Source organism: Erpetoichthys calabaricus, chromosome 1 (genome assembly GCF_900747795.2).
Source record: "Erpetoichthys calabaricus chromosome 1, fErpCal1.3, whole genome shotgun sequence".
Classification (NCBI taxonomy): Eukaryota; Metazoa; Chordata; class Cladistia; order Polypteriformes; family Polypteridae; genus Erpetoichthys; species Erpetoichthys calabaricus.
In genome coordinates, this window is record NC_041394.2 from 157560923 (window position 1) to 157573662 (window position 12740).

The 12740-nt window shown below is 43.2% G+C and overlaps 1 protein-coding gene across 1 annotated transcript in view; it reads left to right on the forward strand.

Moving 5' to 3' along the window:
• zgc:136858 (uncharacterized protein LOC678543 homolog) overlaps positions 1–8233 on the forward strand; it is a 177530-nt gene extending 169297 nt beyond the window's left edge. The window contains exon 19 of the mRNA XM_028807961.2: positions 7950–8233. Within this exon, the coding sequence (XP_028663794.1) occupies positions 7950–8145 (196 nt within the window). The 3' untranslated portion in view covers positions 8146–8233. The remainder of the gene's footprint in view (positions 1–7949) is intronic.
• Positions 8234–12740: the final 4507 nt, after the last annotated feature.

The window sequence follows — 12740 nt, forward strand, 5'->3', positions numbered from 1 at the left end:
TAGAGAAGTCTCACCTTCTCCTGTCTACAAACTATCTATATGCATAAGTGGATAGGCTATAAATCAACAAACAAAGGTGAATATATGTTGTGAAGCCCAGGGAGTGTACAGCCACCCTAAACCCAACACAGACAGGCAGGCAGAACACAGGTTCAGCACATAACACACGGTTTATTTACAGTTTTCCTTCCACAGCACACAAGACAAAACACAACACAGTCCCTTTGCCACCAGTCCTTCCGTCTCCACTACTCCTCAAGAGCTTCGTCTACTTCTTCCCGACTCAGGCCATTGAGTGGTGGTGGCTGGAAGGAGTCCAGGTGCCCAAAATTTATTATTCTGGCAGCACTTCCGGGTGTTGTGGAAGTGCTGCTAAACAGGGCTCTGCAAAAGTCCAGGTGCCCCCTGTTGGTGGCTACAGGCCCCAGCAGGGTTGAGCTTCCATGCTGAAGACCCATGGCCCTGCTGGAAAGGAGAGAAAGGGTCCAGGAGAGAAAGGGTCTTAAAAATACTCTCTCTCCTGCTCCTTCCATACTCTCTCTCCCGCTCCTTCCACACACGGGGATCCTGGCCGGGTAAGGGCTCCGGACATCCACCACAATGTAATCAGTGCACATGAACTATTTCAAGCCGTTTCTGGCATAACAAACACCAGTGCAATGCAAAAGCAGTTCAGACACCAGATGATGATGTCACACCAGCATGATCTATTAAACTGCCTAGAAGCAATGAAATCCAAGTCTGTGCCACCTTGTGATACATATGTGGACATAGCACATAAAACAAAATGTTTACCTCATAGTTCTATGCTTTCCTAAATGATATATGAAGTAGAGAACAATTGCCATACAAATAGTTACTCCATCAAATTCCATCAAATGCAATATGGCAGAAATGGGCTTTATAAGAAAAGGATCTATTGATAAATGGGGCATTACTTCATGCATTACCTTGTCTACACTAATTCTAACTGAACTATTAAAATTAAATTTATCCATCCATCCATCCATCCATCCATTGTCTCCCGCTTATCCGAGGTCGGGTCGCGGGGGCAGCAGCTTGAGCAGAGATGCCCAGACTTCTCTCTCCCCGGCCACTTCTTCTAGCTCTTCCGGGAGAATCCCAAGGCGTTCCCAGGCCAGTCGAGAGACATAGTCCCTCCAGCGTGTCCTGGGTCTTCCCCGGGGCCTCCTCCCGGTTAGACGTGCCCTGAACACCTCACCAGGGAGGCGTCCAGGAGGCATCCTGATCAGATGCCCGAGCCACCTCATCTGACTCCTCTCGATGCGGAGGAGCAGCGGCTCTACTCTGAGCCCCTCCCGGATGACTGAGCTTCTCACCCTCTCTTTAAGGGAAAGCCCAGACACCCTGCAGAGGAAACTCATTTCAGCCGCTTGTATTCGCAATCTCGTTCTTTCGGTCACTACCCATAGTTCATGACCATAGGTGAGGGTAGGAACATAGATCGACTGGTAAATTGAGAGCTTCGCCTTGCGGCTCAGCTCCTTTTTCACCACGACAGACCGATGCAGCGCCCGCATTACTGCGGATGCCGTACCGATCCGCCTGTCGATCTCACGCTCCATTCTTCCCTCACTCGTGAACAAGACCCCGAGATACTTGAACTCCTCCACTTGGGGCAGGATCTCGCTACCAACCCTGAGAGGGCACTCCACCCTTTTCCGGCTGAGGACCATGGTCTCGGATTTGGAGGTGCTGATTCTCATCCCAGCCGCTTCACACTCGGCTGCGAACCGATCCAGAGAGAGCTGAAGATCACGGCCTGATGAAGCAAACAGGAGAACATCATCTGCAAAAAGCAGTGACCCAATCCTGAGCCCACCAAACCGGACCCCCCTCAACACCCTGGCTGCGCCTAGAAATTCTGTCCATAAAAGTTATGAACAGAATCGGTGACAAAGGGCAGCCCTGGCGGAGTCCAACTCTCACTAGAAACGGGTTCGACTTACTGCCGGCAATGCGGACCAAGCTCTGGCACCGATCGTACAGGGACCGAACAGCCCTTATCAGGGGGGCCGGTACCCCATACTCTCGGAGTACCCCCCATAGGATTCCCCGAGGGACACGGTCGAATGCCTTTTCCAAGTCCACAAAACACATGTAGACTGGTTGTGCAAACTCCCATGCACCCTCCAGGACCCTGCTAAGGGTATAGAGCTGGTCCACTGTTCCGCGACCAGGACGAAAACCACACTGTTCTTCCTGAATCCGAGGCTCGACTATCCGACGGACCCTCCTCTCCAGGACCCCTGAATAGACTTTTCCAGGGAGGCTGAGGAGCGTGTTCCCTCTGTAGTTGGAACACAACCTCCGATCCCCCTTCTTAAAGAGGGGGACCACCACCCCGGTCTGCCAATCCAGAGGCACTGTCCCTGATGTCCATGCGATGTTGCAGAGGCGTGTCAACCAAGACAGTCCTACAACATCCAGAGCCTTGAGGAACTCCGGGCGTATCTCATCCACCCCCCGGGGCCCTGCCACCAAGGAGTTTTTTGACCACCTCGGTGACCTCAGTCCCAGAGATGGGGGAGCCCACCTCTGAGTCCCAGGCTCTGCTTCCTCATTGGAAGGCATGTTAATGGGATTGAGGAGGTCTTCGAAGTACTCCCCCCACCGACCCACAACGTCCATAACGAACACCATGTTCAAGCATAGGGGTGTTCATATGTGCACTTGGCACCAGGACACCCTAGGCCTCAGTTCGATGATCGACTTTGTGGTCGTGTCGTCGGACTTGCGGCCACATGTCTTGGACACTCGGGTGAAGAGAGGGGCGGAGCTGTCAACTGATCACCACCTGGTGGTGAGTTGGCTTCGATGGTGGGGGAGGATGCCGGTCAGGCGTGGTAGGCCCAAACATGTTGTGAGGTTCTGCTGGGAACATCTGGCAGAGCCCCCTGTCAGAAGTAGCTTCAACTCCCACCTCCGGCAGAACTTCGACCACATCCCGAGGGAGGTGGGGGACATTGAGTCCAAATGGGCCATGTTCCGTGCCTCTATTGTTGAGGCAGCTGACCGGAGCTGTGGCCGTAAGGTGGTCGGTGCCTGTCGTGGCGGCAATCCCCGAACCCGTTGGTGGACACCGGCGGTGAAGGATGCCGTCAAGCTGAAGAAGGAGTCCTACAGGACCCTTTTGTCCTGTGGGACCCTGGAGGCAGCTGATAGGTACCGGCAGGCCAAGCGGAATGTGGCTTTGGTGGTTGTTGAGGCAAAAACTCGGGCGTGGGAGGAGTTTGGGGAGGCCATGGAGAACGACGGCTTCGAGGAGATTCTGGTCCACCATCCGGCGTCTCAGGAAGGGGAAGCAGTGCAGTGTCAACACTGTATATGGTGGGGATGGTGCGCTGCTGACCTCGACTCGGGAAATTAAATTTAATAAGAACAAATTTATTTCTTATGGCTTCAGCATAGCAAAACCAATTCTGAAATCTACAGCTTACAGAGAAGATAATTTAATCATAACAAATACGACTCAGTCAGGACGAAAGGATAACACTGCAGCACAGGCCTTGACCATACAATTTATTACATTCATTTTGAATTGGCAAAAAATGCTAACATCAGGGACTTAATTTAAGCATTAGCTTATTACGTTATATGGAGGGGTGCTAGGGTGAAGTGGTGGCTCTGAGGCTAGGGATCTGTGCCGACAATCTCAAGGTTGCCCGAAAACACCAGAAGTGACTCTACTCCATCGGGCCCTCAAGCAAGACCCTTAATCTACAATTGCTTTGTCCTGTTATGATGTTAATCTGCATCCAGCCCTGTAAGGAGGTCCTCCAATTTAAAAGGAGAACATGGGGGTTGGTGGCACTGTTAAATAATCTCACACTCTTCCAGTGTGGTGCTGAGGTGTCCCCCACTGCACTCAGGTCCCAATCCAGGTGGTCTGTCATGTGTTCGGTGCAACACTTCCAAGAAGAATCAGCTGAAGGAATCTCACTGGCAAGCAGTGACTGTAATCATTCAACTCAGAGCATGCAAGTACCTGATGACAGGTAAAGGAAATATATGACTAGGAGATGATGTTAATGGTCACAACAATAAACCAATCAATAGGAGATGAAGAAGTTAAGGGTCACAACAATAAACCAATCAATAGGAGATGAAGAAGTTAAGGGTCACAACAATAAACCAATCAACAAAACAAAAACACAAAGGCAAGGAGCAAAGTCAAGGGAAAAAAAGCAAAGGTCAAGTGCTTTTTAACTTCATCTAACTATAAATAGAATTAGCATGAACAGCAAATGCAAAGAGATCCAAAACCAGAATGCTAGTAACTGTGTGCTGCCATCCCATATAGGCAGAGCGTGATAAAAAAAAAAACATGTCCTGAGAACAAAAGCAGATGTAGCAGAGGTAAACCATATGGCCGCAGCTCCACAACTATGCAAGGATTGACACAAAATGGTGGCAACCATACCTAGTACATACAAAATCGAAGTGCCAGTGATATGGCTAAAAATCATCACCAGAAGGCTTTTTACCTGAAATAAAGGCTATTAGGAGACTCAGGATAGGCAAACAGAGTTTATAGTTTTATTGCAATAAAATAACCATAATAATAACAAGGACTCAACCCAGTATGGCCAAATTGAGCTGAGCCCCGTACAGTTCCAAACCCAAAACTTTTATATGATTTCTTATCACTTTGTCCTTGCTCAATTAGCTCATTCTGCACCTGGCTTTACTGTCCATTGTTTCTCTCTTGGTTTCTGTTTGGCTTATTTTGATTGGTATAAGGCTGGGCAGATGGCTTCCTCTTACCATCTTTGGGCTTTTCTTATGTCATTTCCCATCTTCTCCGACCTTGCTCAAATTAGCTCATTTGCTCAGTTTCTCTGACTCCCCTCTACTCCTGTCCGGCCTCCACTCTACTCCTGTCCGGCCGATACCTTGAGTTCCCATGGGAACCCTTATTATCTCCTCAATTTCCTGCAGTTGGCCCCCTCCTGGTATTTCTACTTTTCTAGTTTGTTTTTTTTCTTATTTTCTTTATCTGGCCAAGGCCTTAATTCCATATATGGGTTTCCTCTTGTCATTTCCTTTCTTAAGCTTTCTAAACTTTTTTATAATGGTGGCCTGAAGCTTAAGTTTTAATTAAAATTGGACTATGGCACGTGCCTTTATTTAATCATTTGCTTGGCATGCTTGATTTACATTTAATTTCTGTACTTAGGTTAAATGCTAGTATTACTAATTTTCTAAACTTATTTATGCTAGAACATATTTTGTCATTTTCCTTGCATTACATCACCTGACCTTGGCAGCAATGCCTTCTTGTCATCTTTGCTGATTCAACATTTCAGCTGGCTTCATACGTGCCTTTCAGAGCCATCTTTTCTCTGTGGTATTGTTCTTTTAGCTTCCTATCCTTGGACACAGGTGTTCTCAATCTTCTTATACTGTTCTCAAGCTGGTTTCTACACATCATTTTTTTTTTCTTTCCCACACTAGCAATTCTGCTGTAAGCTTAAAAAATAATGCAAAATGGACTGATTTTTTAGTTAACTATTTACTTGACCTATCTTATTTTCTTAACATTCTAATTTATGCTTAATCTAATGTTTTAGAAGCTTTTAATTACTTTTTATGGCTCTTTATGTTAATTTGCTATTTTTATGCTAATATAAAAAAATTTCCTTCTACACCAGAATGACAATGAAACTTATGAAAATATAGAATAACTAGGGGGCTTCGCCCGCGAACCCTCGTGCCTGTGCTACACGCTAGCCTCTTTGCAGTTCTGTCATTCACGTATGGGGATGTGGATGTACAATTTAAACAGATTTTTATTTTCATGGGAATTGTTACATATGCATAATAGAACTATTTTACATTACAGCGAGTAATTAACCATATTGAAAAAGAGTAAAAAGTAATAATTTGAAAGTAAATTACGTTTCATGTTGCATTAAGAGTCATTAATTGCGTAATACGATTTTGTTCTGTTTGGCTTTGAAATTAACATGCAAATACTTTTTAAACGTACACTTTTCCTGTAAAACTTCAGTAAAAACTATTTTTTGAATTAAATTTTCATCAATATCGCATTAAACTTTGATTCTGTGTTTGGACTTTCATTGTGACAATGCAACGTATAACTGATTGAATTTTGTTTCTTTCTCTCTATTAAATAAAATGACTTTTTCAAATGTTTGGCTCTGAGATTTGTTAATTGTCATTACAAAAACTATTCTAATGGGAAACTGTTAACATTTTAATACGAATGGCATATCAAGATCTCCTTTGTTGTGTAATGTTTTCTGTGGAAAATGTACTACATTACCTTTCTTGGATACATCCTTCTTTCTACAGTACTTTGTGCGGTGGAAGACTGGGCAGTGTTAACGGTTGTAGACATTCTTTGGGATATTGTAAGTTGATGTTTTCAACTTTTGCACGATCACCACCAACTGTTTCAGCATTGTCTATTGATAAGCATTTCACCAATTTGCTGTGTAAACAATCGACATTTTTGGTGTTAATTCGTTTGACTTCATAGTTTCTCTGTGCTAGGATTGCCCATGTACTCATTTTTTCTGTTGATAACCCTTTGTGACAAAATTCTTCAAGATGATTTGGACATAATATGTCTTGTTTATTTGGGAACTTAAAGTGAGGAAAATCTTACAATTTATAAGAGCTGAGAGAGCAGAAACTGTGTCTGTCAAAAGCATTCACACGAATTAGAGGTGAGATTACTGTGTGTGTGGTTGAATATGGTTGAAAGGAGGGCATGACTTGAAAAAATCTCATGGCCAAAGTCTCATCTTGCGGGGATTGAAAAAATCTTCCCAAAAGTCTTGTCTCGTCGCAGGATTTTTTAATATAATAGAGAGACAACACTGGCACATCCCAAAGCTGGAGAACTATACTTCTTGGCTTAAAAAATGTAGATTTGTGACAGCAACAATCTGGGCACATTTTGGCATTCATATTCATCTTCTGCCTGCTCGGAGAAGTGAAAGATCTTATCCCTGACATAATTTAGCTTCCATACTTGAATCACAGTAATTTTTTTTTAAGTTTTGAAAGGATTAGCAAAAATTTCTTTGCTTAAGTTAGTTACACTTTTCATTAACTAACATTGGGAAGTTGTTTGTAACCCATCTAATTGACTCTCAGACTGTTTTAGAAATTGTTCTATCTGGCTCAGTGGCTATCTAGCTACTAGTTTACTCCAGTTGCCTGTTAAGGGGTGGCCTTTGTTGCCCAGGGAATGTGTCTGTCTAGCTCAGGGTATGAATTATCCTCGCAGCTTACCCATCCAGAGTAGACTATTTTTGAAAGATATTTTGTTAAGGAATGTTAATCTGAATGTTTCCTGAAGGGAATGAACAGCTTTTGGTGAAGGTCTATGCAGAAGTCACAGTGTTGGTCTATCTTTATAACTCTCATATTACATCTTTGCCTTAAGAAAACTTAATGTACTTATTTGACAAAGGGCTATTGGTTGTATTCATCAGAGTTGACAGCTACAGATTTCATTCTGTTTAAAACTAGAGCAGAGTTATCAGTAGAATACCCAATAACTAAAAAAACTCATAAAAGGAGTGATTCACATTTGCCTCCCATCCAAGAGTGTACTGCCCAAACAGACACGGTCATACTGTACCTGTAAGTGTTACAAAGTGAAACACAAGAATAATATCCCTAAGAAGCTTATTAGAAAATATTTCAATCTGGAAGAAGAATGAGTAAACAAGTGATAAGCCCACTTTTCCTAATGAGTTTAATAACAAAGAAGAAATTGTGTGTGGCAGAGTGTTAGTTTATTATTGTTAGGACTTTAAGGAAGACACAGAGAAACCTCAATTTTGACTTACATCTTCTCACTCAGATACTTTAAAATGTGTTAAGTTCAAATTAAGGCTGAACAAACATTTATTTTCAATTAACAGTTTTTATGTTTGTTTGCTCTTTAGTTTAGCAGCTGCAATAATGGCTGGAATTCTCCAGGGACACACTACTGATATCTGTGTGAAGATGGGTCTTCTTGCAGCTCGCCTTTCTCTGGAATCAAACCATCCCATTTCACCACATATGAACAGGACAAATCTCAGTCTGGAGAAGATTCAAGCAGCAAAATGGCCACAAGCTACGTTTCGATGGATTGTGTGATCTAGAAATCATTTAGAATTCTGAAATATGAACATTTTTCTTAAAATGTTGTGACAAAAATTTTAATAAAACTGACAAATTTCAATAATTTGGCATACTTTTGACCATTATTTCCCATTTGATTACATAGTTAAAAAATGCTCACACTTTCTTTATTCCAAGCTATCCTCTAACATTTAAGGGATTAGATTATTATGACAGTAATTTCTAGATTTAGTGTAACCCCTACCCAAACTGGGACCCTAAGTGGAATTTTCTTGGAAACCTCCCTATTTCACCCACTATATAAGCATTTCTTCTTCTTCTTCTTCTTTCAGCTGCTCCCGTTAGGGGTTGACACAGCGGATCATCTTTTTCCATATCTTTCTGCCCTCTGCATCTTGCTCTGTTACACCCATCACCTGCATGTCCTCTCTCACCACTTCCATAAACCTTCTCTTAGGCCTTCCTCTTTTCCTCTTGCCGGGCAGGTCTATCCTTAACATCCTTCTACCAATTTACCCAGCATCTCACCTCTACACATGTCCAAACCAACACAATCTCTCCTCTCTGACTTTGTCTCCAAACCGCTGAACTTGAGCTGACCCTCTAATGTACTCATTTCTAATCCTGTCCATCCTTGTCACACCCAGTGCAAATCTTAGCATCTTTAACTCTGCCACCTCCAGTTCTGTCTCCTGGTTTCTGGTCAGTGCCACCGTCTCCAACCCATATAACATAGCTGGTCTCACTACCGTCCTGTAGACCTTCCCTTTCACACTTGCTGATACCCGTCTGTCAAAAATTACTCCTGACACTCTTCTCCACCCATTCCACCCTGCCTGCACTCTCTTTATCACCTCTCTTCCACAATTCCCATTACTCTGTACTGTTGATCCCAAGTATTTAAACTCATCCACCTTCGACAACTCTACTCCCTGCATCCTCACCATTCCACTGACCTCCCTCTCATTTACACACATGTATTCAGTCTTGTTCCTACTGACCTTCATTCCTCTCCTTTCTAGAGCATATCTCTACATCTCCAGTGTCTACCTCGACCTGCTCTCTATTCTCGCTACAGATCACAATGTCATCAGCAAGCATCATAGTCCATGGGGACTCCTGTCTAATTTCGTCTGTCAACCTGTCCATCACCATTGCAAATTAGAAAGCGCTCAAAGTCGATCCCTGATATAATCCCACCTCCACCTTGAATGCATCCATCACTCCTACTGCAGACCTCACCACGGTCACACTTCGCTCATACATATCCTGTACAACTCTTAGGTACTTCTCTGACGCTCCTGACTCCCTCATACAATACCACAACTATTCTTGAAGCACCCTGTCATATTCCTTTTCCAGGTCCACAAAGACACAATGCAACTCCTTCTGGCCTTCTCTATACTTCTCCATCAACACCCTCAGAGCAAACATTGCAGCTGTGGTGCTCTTTCTTGGCATGAAACCATACTGCTGCTCACTAATCATCACCTCACTTCTTAACCTAGCTTCCATTACTCTTTACCATAACTTCATACTGTGGTTCATCAATTTTATCCCACTGTAGTTACTACAATCCTACACATCCCACTTATTCTTAAAAATCCGTACCAGCACACTTCTTCTCTACTCTTCAGGCATCCTGTCACTTTCCAAGATTCCATTAAACAATGTGGTTAAAAACTACACTGCCATCTCTCCTAAACACCTCCATGCTCCACAGGTATGTCATCTGGACCAATGGCCTTTCCATTCTTCATCCTCTTCATAGCTGTCCTTACTTCCTCCTTGCTAATCTGTTGCACTTCCTGATTCACTATCTCCACATCCTCCAACCTTCTCTCTCTCTCATTCTCTTCATTTATCAGCCTCTCAAAGTCCTCTTTCCTTCTGCTCAACATACCCTCCTTGCTTGTGAGTATGTTTCCGTCTTTATTCTTTATCACTCTAACCTGCTACACATCTTTCCCAGCTCGGTCCCTCTGTCTGGCCAATTGGTACAGGTCCTTTTCTCCCTCTTTAGTGTCCAGCCTCTCATAACTCATCATACGTCTTTTCTTTAGCCTTCACCACCTCTCTCTTCACCTTATGCCTTATCTCCTTGTACTCTTGACTACTTTCTCCATCTCTCAGACTATCCCACTTCTTCTTTGTTAACCTCTTCCTCTGTATACTCTCCTGTACTTCCCCATTCCATCACCAGGTTTCCTTTTCCTCCTTCCTCTGTCCATATGTCACGCCAAGCACCATTCTTGTTGTCACCCTTACTACTTCTGCTGTAGTTGCCCAGCTCTCTGGTAGCTCTCACTGCCACCCAGTGTCTGTCTTATCTCCTCCCTAAACTCAACCTTGCAGTCTTCCTTTTTCAACTTCCACCATTTGATCCTTGGCTCTGCCCTCACTTTCCTCCTCTTCTTGATCTCCATCTTTATCCTATAAATCGACAGACAGACAGACAGACAGACAGACAGACAGACAGACAGACAGACAGTTTATTAATCCCAAGGGGAAATTCACAGCACCCTATGCTGCTTAACTACACTTTCTCCTGCCACCACATTGCAGTCTTTAATCTCTTTCAGATTTACTCTTCTGCATAGGTTATAATCTACCTGTGTGCATCTTCCTCCACTCTTGTACGTCACCCTTTGTTTCTCCCTCTTCTTAAAATACATATTCATCACAGCCATGTCCATCCTTTTTGCAAAATCCACTGTCATCTGACCTCCTTCATTCCTCTCCTTGACACCATACCTACCCATCACCCCCTCGTCTCCTCTGTTCTCTTCACCAACATGTCCATTGAAATCCGCTCCAATCACCACTTTCTGTCCCTTGGGTACACTATTCATCACTTCATCCAACTCACTCCAAAAATCTTCTTTCTCACCCATTGCACACCCAACTTGTGGTGCATATGCACTAACAGCATTCATCATCACACCTCTAATTTCCAGCTTCATAATCTTTACTCTGCCTGACACTCTTTTCACCTCCAAAACACTCTTGACATACTGTTCCTTCAGAATAACTCCTACCTCACTTCTCCTCCCATCCACACCATGATAGAACAATTTGAATCTGCCTCCAATCCACCTGGCCTTACTCCCCTTCAATTTAGTCTCTTGCATGCACAATATATCAATCTTCCTTCACGCCATCATATCAGCTAACTCTCTCCCCTTACCAGTTCGTACTGCCAACATTCAAAGTTCCTACCTTTAGTAGTTTACTCTCTTTACCTTCCTCCTCTCCTCCTGCCTCCGGACACATCTCCCCCCTCTTCTTCTCCTTCTTTTGCCAACAGTAGTCCAATTTCTGCCAGCACCCTGTTAGCTAACAGCACTGGTGGCAGCTGTTGTTAACCTGGGCCTCGACTGATCCGGTATGGAAATTTGTATTGTTGTCTGTATCTCTCCCCATTTACCTGGGCTTGAGACCAGCACAAAGAAACACACTGGATTGTGCATCCCCTGTGTCTGGGTTATATTAGCATTTCTTGTAATAGCTTTAATGTGAACAATAAAAATAAATAAAGAAGCACACATCACAAACTTAACTATAACTTTTAACTTAAAGTAGAAATACTTTTTTAAAAAATAATCAAAATTGTAAAGTGAATGTTTAAGGGCTTTTTCAGTCTCTTTGTTGCATATCATAACAGCAAATACCTACATTTTCTGAAGACAAAGTCACCTATTACTGTAGGTCATCACAAAACAGCTTTTGTGCGAGGTCTGAGTTGATGCTGGTGATAGTCAAGCAGCTTATACGCCATGGATGACCTCAAGTATGTCTTGATGAGCTTCAGTTTTGAAAAACTGGTTACTGGAAGGGTTGCTGCCATCCAGAAAGCAGCCAATAGATTTGGACTTCAATGGTATTTAATGGCAAAGTTATAAAAAATGATTTGTTGTCTTTATAAATTAGGCCTAATTAGTAGTAGTAGTAATAATAATAATAATAATAATAATAATAATAATAATAATAATAATAATAATAATAATAATGGACCAGGTAACAGTATCACTTGTGACATGTGATACAATAAGAACAAAAACAATTTTAATACTACTACCATCACTACTACTACTAATAATAATAAAATAAAAACTGCTACTACTACCTTTGAACATGCTTAATAAACTTACTTAATTCAGAAAATACAAGGTGTAGCAGTTGAGGTTCTGATCCACCTCTTGAACCCTCAGGTACCACTCCAAACACCAGGTGAAAGTCCAGGACTTCTTTATTTTCTTATAATGCAGTGCACCAAGCACCCTCCACTCCACACTACTCATATAAATACAACAATTCTCTCAATACTCACTCCTCCTCTCCCAGACACTTAGCCACCCTACCTTCCAGCTCAGCTCAATGTCTGGGCTTTCCCAGAGTCCTTTATACCCCCTGACCCGGAGGTGTTTCTGTTCCATTACCCACAAGTCCTTATTCCTTCCGGGTCAGGGTAAACTGTCCTTATCTTCAACCCGGGAGCACGTCGTTACTTCCTGTCATGGGATTATGACGCACTTCCGGGTTATAGGGCATATATGAGTCCACGAGCCTCCCTACAGCGATTCCCGGTGGTCCCCAAGGTATCCAGCAGG